Raw genomic sequence first — 17,848 nt, forward strand, 5'->3', positions numbered from 1 at the left:
GGGCCCCGAGCCATAGTAGTGCTATTTCATCTTTAGTTTTCTGCACTGCTGCCTTCTCTTTTACTATCCTTTATATCTGTCAAAACAGCTCTTCAACTATCGATCTATCTAGGATTAAGAAAGAGTAAAGAAAACCTGATGTGACAAGTTTTACCAAAAGTGACTTTTCTTTAGACACTCCCAAAATGACAACTATTGGCATAATTTTAATAGCAGATAAAATTGTAATCATCAGTATGTACAACATTTACAGCAATTGTCAAAATTATCAGCAATAGCATTTTGGTAACAATAGAGGCTTTTCCCCGCAACAGCATCAAAACCAGCCGGTTAGCATACCTAACCAACAATGTAATGTGCAAGGTCAACCAAGCTTTAATGCTTCGCCGCCTACACGTATAGCGTCGGCTCTGCCAAATAGTGAGGCACAGCAACAAGGAAATCACTACATACAGAAAACACATCATTTCAACTCATATCGTAATGCACTGTATAGAAATGACTATCATGACAGACGTAAAAGTAATGAGCACATTTTCAGCGTACGTTTAATAACAGTCGGTCTTACCAGCAACAAAATCATCCGCAACAACAAATTATCATGAATGAACCAGACAGTCGGTATCATCCCGAACCTAATGCGTCAGGACGAAATAACAGAACAGCACAAATAGTCGAAATGTCACAGCATCCTCCCGCAAATAATAGCACGTCAGATAGAATTTGACTAGATACAGTACAGGTTGCATCTTCCAGCAACGCAAGCAATACTTCAGATACACAGATCTTGTTCACGAAAATGTTATTTGAAACATGCCTTGTTGAATGCACCTCTTTTATCACACCCAGATCTTACTAGAAATTTTTCCACTGCCACTGACAGTTCTAACACCGCTTTAGGCGTACACATTTTTCAGGAAATTGAAGAAGATGGTACTACAGTTATTAAAAACATCACCTTTGCGAGTCGCATTCTGTCACCTGCTGAACGCAATTATTCTGTTACAGAACTTGAAACATTGTGTGTTGTATGGGCATTTACGAGATTTAGGCATTTTCTTTATGGAAGACACACTACCGTTTACACAGATCATAGAGCTATACAGTTTTTACTTTCCGCTAAATTTACACACGACAGGTTGTAACACCTCCGTTTATTTATCCCGATCTGATCTGATCGAATAGCAGCCCAATAATTATTATTAATGTGACCGTGTACCTAATGGGGCTGGCAATCGGAATTGACTGCTACGGAAGTTGTTACTTTCCAGTTTGTCCTTCTCAACACTGTAATAATGAAATGTCTGGTAACAAGAAAAACACCAACACAGTTTCACTAATTGCGAATCTAAATTCGTCTAAAAAAAAAAAACACAAAAAGGAGGAGACAGCCACTGCCTTCGTCATACATATCTAATTACGGCTAATCTCAGCACAGGCTTCTTCATTTTCCATTATCGTCACACGCTAATCCATCACTGCATCCAACACTGCATTCCAACACTGCAATCCAAAGTGATGGCGGCGCGGTAGACGCGAAACCAAATATCGGCCCTAGAAATGTCACTGATCACTTTCGTAATAATACTTCTTCACTTTCCCGGTATTATTCTAGTAGAAAGGGGTCTAACCACGGCGATGGCGACTCCCTTCAGCGTTAAAGCCTTGCATTACAACAACTGGCCTCCACACACCGCTACCCGCAACATGGCACTGCCTCAACTCCACACTCGCTCTCGCAACACGACACTATCGATTGTTCGCCCTATCGACCTGTGCCAAGTGCAAATTTATAGTAAGAGCCTACGGACCTCTTACATCCCCGCCCTCGAAAACTTCTTTGGAGCCTCTGGCGTAAAAGAATCGGCAGGGAAATTAGATATCATTACATCTGAACAAAACACACAGTGTAAATAATTAATGAAGTTACAATTCACCAAATAATCCCTCGACTCCGGTAGTGGGCTGCCTCCACAATAATATTCTACAAAAGGTTATTACATCTCACCAACATGGCATTGTCCAAATCACAATTTTTTATCAAGCAGCAATAATCAGAAATTATTACGTGAACACATGACATATGAATTATTATATTACAAATTAGTTGTTACAGGTTTTACACCCATTCTCAGGTAATCGTCGATATGAAATATGAAGTTCTAGTTATAATACATCAGAAAATACAATGCAAATAAACATTCCCCTTTTTCAAATGTCCATTTAACAACCAAATGTTCTAAACATGTCTTACCCAACTACATCAAGGAGCTTGAACACTCTCATTTCAGACATTCGCCCCAATCGAGTTCCCCTTCCTCATCTGGGTTATCCCTGTTCTCGTGTGAGTAGTACCTTTTTATGTTTTCCACATGCTCCTTACCATGCACTCTCTTTGTCCGTGAATATTCCAACTCCACCGTGTTAGGATGACCAATTTTTATAATCCTGTATGGTCCATTATAAACGTGGTTGAATTTGTCTATTTCAGAGTTTATTTTCCTTGATTTTGCATGAACCTTTACTAGTACCAAGTCTCCCACTCGGTAAGTTATCGGTTTCACTAGCTTGTCGTGTCTTTCCTGTCTTTTCCTAGCCTTCTCCTTCATACTTAATTCCACTAGCTCTAATTTCCTTTCCCAGGTCAATGAACTTCCTGGTGGGTAGACTAGCAACTCGCGAAAAATACTGTCGGGTTCTTGATTGAGCAATACTTCACATGGTGCAAACCCTGTAGAATTATGTGGGAGGTGATTCCTGACCCGCTCACATTCTTCCAGATATTCTTTCCATGAACCATGCTTCCTATGACAGTATGTTCAGCATAAACGGTTCAATTGCTTCATTGTTCGTTCTGCAGGGTTAGAAGCTGGCCTATGTCTAGAAATGGCAATTTGCTCTATTCTGTGTTCATTTAGCATCTCTGTCCACTCCTTTGACCTAAATTGTTACCCATTATCACTCAAAATTCGCTTAGGAAGACACCTTTCGAAAATAGTCTTTCTCAAACTGGTTAATGATGGCTCTACTAGTGGCTTTCTTTAACGGGTAAAATTTTATGTACTTGGAAACCAGTTCTTCCACTACTAAGATTTGTGTGTAATTCCCTCGTGAGGCAGGAAGTGGCCCAAAGAGATCCACTGCAACTATGTCCTTAATTGCTGTTGGTGCAATTGGATGCATATATCCTTTGTGCTGTACTGTAGTCGTTTAAGATTTTTGACAAGTGTCACATGTACTCAGTATCTTACGTATACGCCTTCCCATGTTGTTGAATGCACAATCTAACTTCAACTTTTCCAGACACTTCTTCGGTCCATAATGCGCATTACTATAGTGCGCACACCAAATTAATTTTTCTACCGCATGCTCAGGCACACAGAGTTTCCAGTTCTCCTCACTCTCCTTGTTTCTTTTATAAAGTATCCTATTATGAATATAATAAAATGTGCGAATTCTTTCCTCTCCTGCACACCTGTATTTGTTTTTAATTGTCTTTAATTTCTCGTCCTCGTTCTGTTCCCTGCGCACATTCTTCAGGAACTTTTTTATGAATTCTTCATACTGTACTCCTTTCATCAGGTTAATTCTAACTCCTTCTCCTTCTGGTCTGCCCACCAACATTCCTCTCGAGTCAGCTGGTAATCTTGACAAGGCATTAGGTATTATATGGGTTGCTCCTGGCTCATAAATTATCTCAAAGTCATAGTCCTGTAATGCCAGGGCCCATCGCATTAGTTTGCTATGCCTCGACTTGCTTGTGGTCATGGTCAGTCACTACTTTCACATGCCTCCCGGCCAAAAAATAACGGAAACACTTAAACCCCCACACAATTGCCAATGCCTCCCTTTCAGTAATCGAATATTTCCTCTCCCAAGCATTTAAACTCCTGCTACCGAACGCTATTGTTCTTACACTCTCACCATTTTCGCTCCTCTCCATTTGATACAAATGTATTCCCAGTCTATAGTCAGAGCTGTCTGCTCCCAAATAAAAATCCTTGGAAAAATCCGGGTGGTACACTATGTCTGCGCTATATAGTGCTTCCTTGATATTCTCAAACTCGGTTTGGTACTCTGCACTCCAATGCCACGTCATCCTCAAAAATGGCTCTGAGCACTATGGGACTCAACTTCTGAGGTCATTAGTCCCCTAGAACTTAGAACTAGTTAAACCTAACTAACCTAAGGACATCACAAACATCCATGCCCGAGGCAGGATTCGAACCTGCGACCGTAGCAGTCTTGCGGTTCCAGACTGCAGCGCCTTTAACCGCACGGCCACTTCGGCCGGCTACGTCATCCTCGCCTTGGTCAATTCCCTCATACTCGGGGCATTAAGTACGGATCCTTTTACAAATTTTCTATAAAACTCACAAACCCCAAAGAATGCTCGCAACTGCTTCTTACTATGGGGGGGTCGGAAAATTTCTAATAGCCTCCATTTTACTAGGATCAGGATAGATACCCTCCTCTGATATTATATGGCCCAGGAATGTTATCTTTGATTTGCCAAATTCCAACTTGTCCAGGTTTACAGTTACCCCTGCGGTTTCAAAAGCTGCCAAGACTGCATACACTCTGTTCAAATGTTCTTCCCATGATTCACTTGCTATCAAGAGGTCATCCACATAGACGGTGACCTTTTTAAGTAACTCCTCGCCCAGTATCTTATCCATCGCTCTTATGAATTCAGACACTGACACATTAAGCCCAAACAGCAACACTCTAAAATGATAGCACCTCCCTCCATAAGTAAATGCTGTATACTGGCGGGACTCTGTGGCCAATGGTATTTGCCAGTAACCAGCAGTTAAGTCGATACTACTAAGTGCCTTCGCTCCTCGGAATTTTTGAATCAGTTCTTCTATAGTCTCAGGCTTGTCCCACTCCAGCTCGATGATCTTGTTCACTGTTCGTGCATCCAAAACTATCCTCACCTTTCCATCCTTCTTATCAAAAACAAATAGGGGGTTGTTACATGACTGTTGGACCTTTCTATAACACCAAGGTCCATCATCCTCTGTATATCTTCATCTACTGCTCTTCTTTTCGCCTGGGGAATGGAATACTGTTTTATATTGAATGGTTTATGGTTCTTTATCTTTAGCTTACACTCCACCTGTTTCATGATACCTGGCCGTTGAGAAAATACCTTATGACACCTGTATAACACTGTGGCTAATTTCCTCTTAATCTCCCCATCTAGGTGTGTCATTTCCTCCAACTTTTTATTGATCTTATCCTCTTTACGTCGATCCTCTCGTGCTAATCTCTCAAGGTATATCAACACTTCTTCTTCTAGTTCCTCTTCCCCGTATCCTATTGTGGGTTCCTCTTCATAACACAAATTTATCCTTTTAAATTCTTCCTCTTCTTTTATTGCACTACCCTCAGCAAACTTTAACCTCTTCTCTTCTCCCTTTCTTCCTTTGACCTTGATAGTGCCTTCATCAAAACTCACTGCTGCATCAACTTCATTCAACCAATCTATTCCTAAAATAATTGATGTGTTCAGTCCAGCCACCACCAAAAATGTTGCTTCGTATTCTTCTCCTTCTATCTCGAAGGTAATCAACACTTGTTCTTTAATAGGTTTACTCCTTGCACCCAACACATTCACAATTCTCACTCCACTCACTGGGAAACTAGGCAAGCTACTGTTTGCTTTCAGTACCTGTTCGTATAACCTCTTGGATATTGCACATGCTTCACTTCCTGTATCGACTAATGCCTCGATATTCAGTCCACATAGTTTGATCCCTATCATGGGTAGTATGGGTTCTTTGGGAATCCTACTTCTTTCCTCCAGTAGCTCTCCTCTTAGATCTCCACCATTGTCGTGTCTTAGTAGGTTTATTCTGGTCCTTGTAGCTCTCACTCCTGACTGGACCTCATCTGGAGTGTCATTCAGTTTTCCGGTCTCTCCGCCTCTTCTATGTGCACTGTGTCATTCATTCGCCTATCCCTTCCTCTCTCATGATCTCTTGGTTCTTAACTCCTTCTCCGATCATTTCTCCATTGCCGTTCACCACCATGGTTCCTATATCTATGGCCACCACCTCTTCCTCTATAATTAGACGAATTATTAAAATGATTCCTTTGGTCACTACTTCCCTCTCGGTTTTGATCATTAGCTAATTGTGTTCCTGTGATCGAACAGATTCCAACTGTTTCAGTATCTCCATCAAGGCCTCCCTATCTTTAATTAGGCTCCCGGATACCGTTTCTTGCATTCTCCGGCTCAATCTTCTTTTTATCGCTGATATCATTATGTCATCACTCAGGGGTTGTTCCAAGGTCTCATTCAATTCCCACAAATGTTTGGCAAACTCTCAGAACGTTCCTCTCCACGTATTAAGTGACTTGCGGTGTAGTAGGTCCTCAATTGCTGCACACTGATGACTTTTGGACCAGTATTTCTTCAAGAATTCCCCTTCAAACTGATCAAAACTAGTAGTCCCTTCCTTCTTCCTGACTCCCCAAGTGAAGGCCTCACCTTCCATCCTATCTATTGCAAATTGAATCTTGTCTGAGTCTTTAAAATGTGCTGGGAAAACTCCTTTTAACCATTTCATAAATATCATTGGGTGCAACCCTCCTTTCGGTTTAAATTTCTGCCCTGTATTATTTTGGACGTACCGATTATCACTGCTTATCAAAGTAACGACTCTACCTTCCCCAACGGTTAAAGTGGCATTGCTAATTCGTTTATCAATTTCTTCGGTTTTGCTCTCCAATTGTTGCACTCCCTGTTGTAAATGCCTGACCTCCATTGCAACCCTCTTGTTATCCTCTTCTCGTTGCACAGCTATAGCATTTCTCAGATTGACAGCGAGTTGGTTTTGCCTATCTCCTATCCCCTTAACCGCATCATTGCATTATTTCTGCATCTGCGTCACCTTGGCGATTCGATGATTGCAATTTGTTTCCACTTCGGTGATCCTTTCTCCCAATTCGGCTTTAGTTTCTTCAATATCGTCTTCTATCTCTTTTGTTAACTTTCCTTCCATCTTCTCCACGTCTCCCTGGACTTGGTCTATATTCTTCTGTAGCTTACTCTCTCTCTCGTTGATGTCCATCTTCAATCGTTCTTGTAACTCCTGCATTTCCTTCTTCAGATTATATTCTATCTTCATTTGCGATGTTTTGATCTCTTGTGCTATAGTTTCCTTAAATGATTTTTCTAAACTTTCTTTAGTTTCTTGTAGATCTTCCTTTAATGATTTGCGGAATACTTCTCCCCTTTCTCTAGTTTCTTGTAAATCTTCCTTTAATGATTCTCTAGTTTCTTGTAAATCTTCCTTTAATGATTCTTTAGTTTCTTGTAAACCTTTCTCTAATGATTTGCGGAATATTTCTTCCCTTTCTCTAGTTTCTTGTAAATCGTTCTCTAATGATTTGCAGAATATTTCTTCCCTTTCTCTAGTTTCTTGTAAAACTTTCTCTAATGATTTGCAGAATATTTCTTCCTTTCTCTAGTTTCTTGTAAACCTTTCTCTAATGCTGCCTTGGTTTCCTTTAGCAAGTCTGCCAACAGCGACCACATATCTGCACCCTCTGAAACTGACTTATTTCTCGTCGTTTGTCCCGGTGTATCGGGATAACTAGTTGAATGTGCTAATGGGCTTTCTAATGACAATCCATAATCACTGATTCCTGAATCATCTCTGTCTTCCTGTCCTATCCCTTTCCTTTCAACTACTGCCTCACAAACCTGCTTATCTTCAGTAGACATGTTTGGTTTATTTTTAATGCACAGGCAAGTAATATAAACTAACCTCTAGTAACCCAAAACACTCCTAATTACCGCGAAACTAATCAAACAGTAAGTGCAGTATCTTCAGTTAATCCCAAAACACAATACATATGAATACTGAACATAACGACTCTCAAAACCTAATAATTTCAAATATCGATTTTCACATACACAGTTTATGTAAAATGTTTTAAATAAGATAAATCACAGCATTCATTAAATCTATAAATGTAAAATCCCCAAAAACAATGAGCATATCTGTATAATCACCATTTAGACAGCGTAGCATGCATCAGTAAGTATGCTATATTTCAGAGTATATTTCGCAAACCTTTCGGAAATTACTGTAATTGGGCACTTTTCCTAAGGTGAAACACAGTTTAAAACTGTTTATTTATCGTGAAGACAGTACACTGCAATTTAATGTTTGCTAACCAGTCGTCTTCACTCACCAATTCACGTTACCCCGAGTCGCGATGTTTTGATGTTTGAAGTGGGCGTGGCGCTGCACTGTCGCCGGAGCCGCGTGAAGTCGCGCTAAAGATCTGTGGCGAGTTGTCGTAGTTCTCAGTCGGCCGCTCCGTTGCGCTGCAGGCGGGCGTAGTTTGTAATTCGGCCGCTAGATGCCGGGTTGGTGCTCGGTGTCTCGAAGTCGCGCTGAAGATCCGTGGCGAGTCGTCGTAGTTCTCAGTTGGCCGCTCCGTGGCGCTGCAGGCGGGCGTAGCTTGTAGTTCGGCCGCTAGATGCCGAGTTGGCGCTCGGTGTCAGTGTAGTGCGTCTGCGCCTGACCTACTCCTTGCACAGGTAGTTGGGATGACGTGTGAAATCACCTCGCGGATCGAAGCTCTTTGGCGCAGCTGCTGCTTGGGTCTGCGTGACGTCCCTCAACAATTGCGTCGCCACATATATTGTCGCCTGCATAGCAGTTTATGGGTCCACTTGAAGTTGCTCGATTTTCACTATTCAAAAAGCAATTTCGGTCATAATATTACTACTAAACACTTCTTTAAAAGCTTCCGTGACGAAATCTTAGTTCGTTTTGCTGTTGTAATGTTCACACGTGTCTTTCTTTGGTGTTCACTTTTCACAGTTTTTCGTGCGGATTTACGCGTTCGCACATTATAACACAATTTATCGACACTATAACTCTTATCTAATATGGCAACAAAAAACAGTTTATTCACAATCGTAAGATGCTATTACTTCGTATTGTTCAAAATGCACTGTTTCTTGTCGCGATTTTAAAGTTTATGGTCTGTCTTGATCCGAAACTGAAACATATTTTCTCGCGTTAAGCAAGATTACATTACCTATTCTTCTTTACGATTCGTCCGAAGATTGCACTTGTCCTTTCACAGTAAGCTAAGGTGTAACACCTCCGTTTATTTATCCCGATCTGATCTGATCGAATAGCAGCCCAATAATTATTATTAATGTGACCGTGTACCTAATGGGGCTGGCAATCGGAATTGACTGCTACGGAAGTTGTTACTTTCCAGTTCGTCCTTCTCAACACTGTAATAATGAAATGTCTGGTAACAAGAAAAACACCAACACAGTTTCACTAATTACGAATCTATATTCGTCTAAAAAAAAACACAAAAAGGAGGAGACAGCCACTGCCTTCGTCATACATATCTAATTACGGCTAATCTCAGCACAGGCTTCTTCATTTTCCATTATCGTCACACACTAATCCATCACTGCATCCAACACTGCATTCCAACACTGCAATCCAAGGTGATGCCGGCGCAGTAGACGCGAAACCAAATATCGTGGTTCCGGTACCGGGAATCGATCCCGAGCCTCCTGGGTGAGAGCCAGGTATCCTCGGTAGTATAGTGGTTAGTATCCCCGCCTGACACGCGGGAGACCCCGGTTCGATTCCCGGCCGGGGAGCTAAGGTGTAACACCTCTGTTTATTTATCCCGACCTGATCTGATCGAATAGCAGCCCAATAATTATTATTAATGTGACCGTGTACCTAATGGGGCTGGCAATTGGAACTGACTGCTATGGAAGTTGTTACTTTCCAGTTCGTCCTTCTCAACACTGTAATAATGAAATGTCTGGTAACAAGAAAAACACCAACACAGTTTCACTAATTACGAATCTATATTCGTCTAAAAAAAACACAAAAAGGAGGAGACAGCCACTGCCTTCGTCATACATATCTAATTACGGCTAATCTCAGCACAGGCTTCTTCATTTTCCATTATCGTCACACGCTAATCCATCACTGCATCCAACACTGCATTCCAACACTGCAATCCAAGGTGATGCCGGCACGGTAGACGCGAAACCAAATATCGGCCCTAGAAATGTCACTGATCACTTTCATAATAATACTTCTTCCCTTTCCCGGTATTATTCCAGTACAAAGGGGTCTAACCACGGCGATGGCGACTCCCTTCAGCGTTAAAGCCTTGCATTACAACAACTGGCCTCCACACACCGCTACCCGCAACATGGCACTGCCTCAACTCCACACTCGCTCTCGCAACACGACACTATCGATTGTTCGCCCTATCGACCTGTGCCGACTGCAAATTTATAGTAAGGGCCTACGGACCCCTTACAAGGTTTAGCAGATGGAAACTTTATTTACAGGAATTTAATTTTACAATTGTTCACATTCCCGGTACACAAAATATTGTAGCAGATGCACTATCCCTGTTCTCTCAGCTACAATCAGCAAGATATCACAACCAACTTCTGCCAATTTCATTTGGGTGTAATTACGAGACATAGCACAAGAGCAGATTAAAGACAACGTATGGAAAGAAATTAAACACCTTTGGCAAGATAGGAATAATGTTACCATTAGAAACCATTACACTGTACGCAATAATATTCTGTTATTTTGCGAACATGGAGAAACGTATACGACGAGTTTTAGCGTCATGTAAAATCTGCCAGAAAGCTAAGTCAGACACGACTTCACATATTCCTCCGTAAAATCCCATTATACCTGTTAAATTGAGACACATGGGCGCTGTAGACATTTTTGGTCCGATCCCCAGATCTAATAGAGGTTTTTGTTACGTCTTTGTCGCTGTTGAACTCACTTCGAAATTTGTTACCTTCGCTCCGTTACGCAAAGCTATTGCTAAATCTGTTTCGAATTCATTTGTAAAACATTTTCTATTTCATGTAGGGCATGTACTGAAAGTAATTTCCGACAATGGACCACAATTTCGATCTGCTATATGGACACGTATGTTACGAGCAAGAAACATTTCTCCGATCTATATATCCAAGTATCACGCTTCTTCGAACCCTTGTGAACGACTAATGAAAGAACTTGGTAAACTATGTAGAATATACTGCTATAAAAAACATATTGATTGGGATACACACATACTGTCATTCCAGGATGTAATTAACTCCATACCAAATGAATCTACTATGTTATATCCGACTGTTATACTGAAAAATGTTGAACCACCCAACAAAATTAAAGAATTAGTATCCTTTTCTACATCTCGTCGACTACGACACCATGAAATAATTGACATTGCGCTGAACAACATCAAACGTGCCGCAGAGCGCCGCAGAAGACAGCAAAAACAGGTTTGTACACGCCGTGACTTTCACATTGGACAGAAGATATTAGTACGCACACATTATTTATCCAACAGAGGAAAGACTAGATGCAGTAAATTTGAGCTTCTATATGCAGGTCCATACAGAATTCGCAGCATTCCTCACCCCAATGTAGTACACGTCGAAACTCTGAGAACCAAAAAAAGGCAATCACCATGTCTCCAATATTAAACCCTTCATTGAACGAACATACTTTATGATTTATCACACTGTAATCCCATTTTCTGATTTTTAAATGACCACTTATGCAATTATATTTATATGAACAATTACTAAGGATTATCATATTTTTTCTTGGCAACTGCCTGGCAAGGTAAGGTTAGCAGGTCACTTTTCTTGTCGTTACACATCAGACCGTGCACATTTTTGCAGATAAACTTACATATTTTATGACCAATTATGCAATTCTGTCTATGTGACTACTTACTGATGATTATCAAATTTTTTCTTGGCACGTGCCCGGCAAGGTAAGGTTAGCAAGTCGCTTTTATTGTCGTTATATATCAGGCCGAGCACATTTTCCATTTTTCGTGTATGTATGATTGTTTTCCTGTTTTGTTTCTATGCACTACGAAATCTTTAAGATATAACAAACACCAGTTGACTTTAACATTTTTCCTTATGATATCTCAACATCGTGACTATTTTACATTTTTTTTGCTACTACATTATGATATTTTGTGTACATTTTTTGCACTTGAAAACTGTCTATGTTCTTGACATAATACGTTTTCTGTCATGCTATGCTGTATGCTTAATTATATCACTAGAAACCAGTTTTTATTTAATGGGTATATGATTTAAATGCAAGATATTAATCCTTATTCATCATTTTCAGAAAGCAATAACGTGTAAAAGGAATAAATTAAGCAAACCACAGTGGATTACTATGAAATGGGAATTTCACCTTCGGAATGAACGAAATAAAATGGAATACCTTGTGATGAAGAGTAATTGGATCAGAATTAACAAGCATTAACAAGAATATACTATATACATCGTATGATAGCAGTCTTAACTAATTATTTTTCTTTCAGAATACGAGGCGATTGATGCAGGCTGTCAGACAGAACTACACATCTTAGTTTTAGTGATGAAATATGGTAGAAATAAGAAACTCTATACTATGAATAGTTGTATGAAGTAAATGGTAATATGAATAATGAATAATGAAGTGTCTTTTTTGTAGATTATAATGAATAATGATGAATAGTTATATGAAGAATATGCTAATATGAATAATGAGGTTTTTCTTTGCAGCTGATGATAGTGACGAAGTTATGGTAATATAATAATGAAATTTTTCTTTGCAGATGAGGATAATGATGAAGTTTATATATTTACTGTTAGTTAAGAAATGCTATGTAGTTATTTAAGTATTTGTTGCAGTTCATTTTGACAGTATGTCTTATATCGCATGGTATAATGACTGAATGTTTTGGAAAGGACAGCTAGAGTACATACATCTTGAGTACACGTTTCAATACCTGTTAATTCGAAGTTCACTACTTTTCAGCATAATATGCATTTCTTCTTTCAGCTGAATAATCCATTTTGTATTTTTTCCAGGAGAAGCTATTCATGAAATTAATGTGCTATAAGCAGTTAGTCATTAAACCTGCTCTAGTACTTGCATTTTCTTTACCCATTTGTGTGTGTCAGTCATGAATGTGATCACATATACTCTACTTGTTTCATAACCTTGCTACAGCTGACTCATGACAAATGACGTTACTAATCCTTATTTGGAGCAATAAGTCAAAAGCAAATATTTTCATGCCCCAGCAACTAATTATCGATCCCAACGCAATGCAAAAAAAATGTATTACCAGTCCCAAATAATGCTACTAGTTTAAGAGATATTTATAGTACTAAATATAATGCAGATTTGTCAGATGTATTGAATCCATTATATCTATGTATTATTGGGCCATGGACCATGAACCATGGACCTTGAGTGATAGTTGCAGTGTGTTGCATTTTGGATGTGTCCTATGTCACTTGAATGATGAGCTCTGAGTAATACTGAATGATGTTTTCTAACCACAGACCTTGAGTAATAGTTACAGTGTGTTAGATTTTAAATATGTCGTATGTCACTTGAATGATGAGTTCTGAGTAATACTGAATGACGTTTTGTAATAATGCATAAATGCTATGCCAATAATTTCTGTAAATAATATTTTTGTTATACTCTATAAATGCTATGCCAATAATTAACTCTCATTTTGAATGATGACTTCTGAATAATACTGAATAATGTTTTATAAAACTATATGGATACTTTGTAACTGGCCAATGAATGCCACTGTTTCTTATATTTTAAATTTGTCTTATGTCACTTACATGATAAAACTATGTGAATACTTTGTAACTGGCCAATGAATGCCACTGTTTCTTATATTTTAAATTTGTCTTATGTCACTTACATGCTATTATATATGAATACCAGTAGCTTGATGCTACACTCATTAACTTGTGTTTTGAATGATGACTTCTGAGCAATGCATAAATATGGTTTGTAACTGGCCAGTGAGTGCCAATATTTAGTGTAATCAGATGACTTATGAATGATCTTCTGTAATACTCCGTACTTAGTACAGAAATGTTTAGTAACTAGGCAATGAGTGCCAACAATTACTCAAATTGGTTAATAGACTAGTGTAATTCTCAATGATGACTAGGATAAGACTTAATGTCCTTCACCTTCTGACCTAATTACCAGAAATTATTGCAATATCCGTTTGTCCTGTCTATCCTCATGATCATGGAGCACTATATTTGGTTTTTGCACTAATTCTACGTTGGTGTACACATCATGCTGTGCACCACCTTGAACGATGGAGATGTTATTATGGTCCCACTGTTTGGTGTACCTAATGTACTACCAGAATGATAACATTGAATATTAATACGACATTTCAGTGTCTTGGCTACACTGATTAATACTTCAGGGTAGAGAACTTCAGATTGTCTCACTTGGTGTTGTGCTTCTGTAGAAAGATATGGACTTTCAGTGCAGCTACGTGCAACCTACTGTGCTACAACCATGATGCAATCCTTCCCTTTCCTTTCCTAGTTCTTATAAAATGGTAAATATATATACAGTGTGTGTGCACTTTATGTCATTTATTAATATGTCATGTACTCATTGTGTATCCTAGTTCTTGTAAAATGGTAAAAAAATGTATACAGTGCATGTGCACTTTATGTCATTTATTAATATGTTTTGTACTCATTGCATATGCTAGTTCTTGTAAAATGGTAAAAAAATGTATACAGTGCGTGTGCACTTTATGTCATTTATTAAAAGGTTTTGTACTCATTGAGTATCCTAGTTCTTGTAAAATTGTAAAAAATATATACAGTGCGTGTGCACTTTATGTCATTTGTTAATGTGTTTTGTACTCATTGTGTATACATTTTGTCATTGCTTGATATGTTCTGTACTCAGTGCATGTGCACTTTATTTCATTTCATGTTCTGCACTTATATATATATATGTATATACGCTGTGTCTGTAAACTTAGTTAATTAAGTAGATTTTAGAAAAAAGTTTTTGCTCATGGCAAGTCCAATTGACTCACCATCGCTGCCAAATTTTTGCCCCCCGCCCCCCCCCCCCCCCCCCCCCCCCCCAGTGGAGGGTTATATAGGAGGTCTGAGGTTACAAACTATTCTTTCCAACCAATTTTTCCAATTATTCAAGCAATTATTATTCAGTGTCCGTTCCGAATATACCTATTCACCACTGTGGTGTGAGTCACTGTCTACATAGACTGCAAAGTCAGTTTTGGGTACACAGAGTGCATTTGTGACACACAGTATTAGCAAAAAATGTGTATTTTGAATTATTTGTACAATGGACAATTGATATACATTAACAAATCTTATTCAAGTTTCACTCAAGTTGAATTTTCGTAATTTACAAGTTTTGACTGGATTGGTTTAACCAGGGAGATAGAAAAAGAAAAAAAGGAAAACCAGCAGTCTTAGCCCTCTGTTGCCTGCACCGAAACAAAGTTTATTGTGTGGTTTCCCCTTCATTCTAGTAAGGCCAGCCAATACTCTTCAAGAGAATTAGGAGGCCCTTTGCTAGGTCTTTGTTAGTCTCAACCTCTTCAGGCATTTCTGACTCAAATATTATGTGTCTTATTTTGCCTCTAGTGCCTCACATTGGGAGATTAAGTGTGGTACGGTTTCATCTCCTACACCGCACAGTCTGAATTTATGAGTTTCTTTCTGTGTACCCTTTGTGTGTCAAGTGTTTCTTAAAGTTTTCATGGCCAGACATTAGGCCTACCATGAGTTTACTCTGCTTCTCTTTGTGCCCAATATTGCAGAACTTACTTTAAAACATAATTTTGGCATCATTAGTTTGCCATGTTTTTGTTTTTGGATTTCAGTTCAGTATTCTATATGCTATCTCCTGACCAAGCTACGTCGTTCCCCAGTGATTAAGACAGGTTCTGGTCCAACAAATGGAATTGTCAACCCTGCCTTGGCCAGCCTATTTGCTTGTTCATTGTCACCGATTCTCGAATGTCTAGGGACCAGTTCGTCTTGTTGCTTTCCCCTACGCTCATCACGGATTCACAGCACTCTACGACGATTGTTTTCCTTGTTGCATGGGCTGATAGAGATTTCAGAGCTAGCTGGCTGCCTGAATGAATATAGATACTGTACCATGAGCCTCGTAGCAACTACATAGATTCTACTCAGCCCACACACTGATAGCGACTACCTCTGCCTGGAATATCATAGCCAACTTCTCTAGAGAGATTTTACTCTCTTGTCTTGGCTGTACAGCACCTGGCTTTGTTTTCATCCCACCAGTAAACCCAACTATGTGTCCTGAACAGTACCATGCTTCATTTTTTTCTCTGGTCCATATTTCCAGTTCTTGCACTGGAAGGGTTGTGAAGCAGATGCAAGCTGTTGTATAGTCAGCCAGCATATCTATATCTACATTATATATCTGCAAGCCATCTTGCCGTGTGTGGTGAAGGGTACTTTGTGTACTATTGTACTTCTCATCCCTCCCTGTTCCAGTAGCGATTAGTTCACAGGGAGAACGACTGCCAGTAAGCCACTGCGTGGACTCGAATGTATATAATTTTATCTTAATTGTCTTTTCGTGACATGTATGTAGGAGGAAGCAATATACTTGATGCCTCATCTAGGAATGTACCCCGGCCTGTGGTGGCCAAGCGGTTCTAGGCGCTACAGTCTGGAACCGCGTGACCGCTACGGTCGCAGGTTCGAATCCTGCCTCGGTCATGGGTTTGTGTGACGCCCTTCGGTTAGTTAGGTTTAAGTAGTTCTAAGTTCTAGGGGACTGATGACCTTAGAAGTTAAGTCCCATAGTGCTCAGAGCCAATTTAGGACTGTACACTCTTGGAACTTTAACAGTAATCCATACCGTGATGCACAGAACGCCTCTCTTGCAGTGTCTGCTACTGCACTTGGTTGATCATCTCTGTGACACTTTGGTGCTTACTAAATGAACCCATAATGAAAAATTTTGCTCTTTTTTGGATCTTCTCTATTTCCTTTATCAATTCTATCTGATAGGGATCTCACACTGAAGAGCAATATTCAAGTACTAGTCGATCGTGTGTTTTGTGAGTTACTTCCTTTGTAGACCACTGCATTTGCTGAGGAGTCTTCCAGTGAATCTCAGTCTGGCATCTGCCTTACTCACGATTCGTCCCATACACATACCCCTCATATTTTGTGGAAGTATCTGCTTCCAGTGATTGTTCTGCAGTTGTGTTATCACACAATAAAGGATCTTTCCGTCTATGTATTTACTATTCGTTACATTTGTTTACGTCGAGGGTCATTTGCTATTTCCTGCACCAAGCGTCGATCCTCTGCGTGTCTTCCTCCATTTCGCAATTTTCTAGCATCATGACTTCTCTGTATGCAACGTCATCTGCGAAAATCTCATGGAACTTCCGACGTTATACACTAGCTTATTCGCAAATATTGTGAAAAGTAACTGTTCTATAACTCTTCCCTGGGGCACACCCGAAGTTTCTTTTATGTCTGAATACTTCTCTCCATTCAGAATGACCTGCTGTGTTCTGCTTGATGGAAAATCTTCAGCAATCACACAGTTGCTCTGATTTACGTACTCTCATATTTTTTTCATTAGGCAACTGTGCGGAACTGTGTCGATTGCATTCCGGAGGTCAAGGAAAACGGCTTCTACCTGAGCGCTTGTATCTACTGATTTCTGGGTCTCGTGGACGAACAAGGCTACCTGAGTTTCACACGATGAATGTCTTTGGAACCCATATTGGTTCTTACGGAAGAGATTTTTGGCCTCCAGAAATGTCATAATAACGATCATAAAACATGTTCCAAAACTCAACAACTGACCGACCTGAGAGGCCTACAGTTTTTGTGCCTGTTCATCTACATCTACATGATTACCTTGCGTTTCACAAGTAAGTGCTTGGCAGAGAGTTCGAAGAA

At 39.7% G+C, this 17,848-nt stretch overlaps 1 protein-coding gene and 1 non-coding gene across 2 annotated transcripts; one reads left to right on the top strand and one right to left on the bottom strand.

Moving 5' to 3' along the window:
* Positions 1-6,881: 6,881 nt before the first annotated feature.
* Positions 6,882-7,738, bottom strand: LOC124606346 (histone-lysine N-methyltransferase, H3 lysine-79 specific-like). Its single transcript, XM_047138329.1, has 2 exons — positions 7,495-7,738; positions 6,882-7,447 (listed from the first exon to the last, which is right to left on the bottom strand). The coding sequence occupies exons 1-2, from the start codon at positions 7,736-7,738 to the stop codon at positions 6,882-6,884; spliced, it is 810 nt and encodes a 269-aa protein (XP_046994285.1).
* A 1,848-nt stretch (positions 7,739-9,586) lies between these two features.
* On the top strand, positions 9,587-9,658 carry Trnav-gac. Its single transcript has one exon. It is a non-coding gene; the product is annotated as a tRNA-Val (tRNA).
* The last annotated feature ends 8,190 nt before the right edge of the window (positions 9,659-17,848 follow it).

Source organism: Schistocerca americana, chromosome 3 (genome assembly GCF_021461395.2).
Source record: "Schistocerca americana isolate TAMUIC-IGC-003095 chromosome 3, iqSchAmer2.1, whole genome shotgun sequence".
NCBI classification, from domain to species: domain Eukaryota; kingdom Metazoa; phylum Arthropoda; class Insecta; order Orthoptera; family Acrididae; genus Schistocerca; species Schistocerca americana.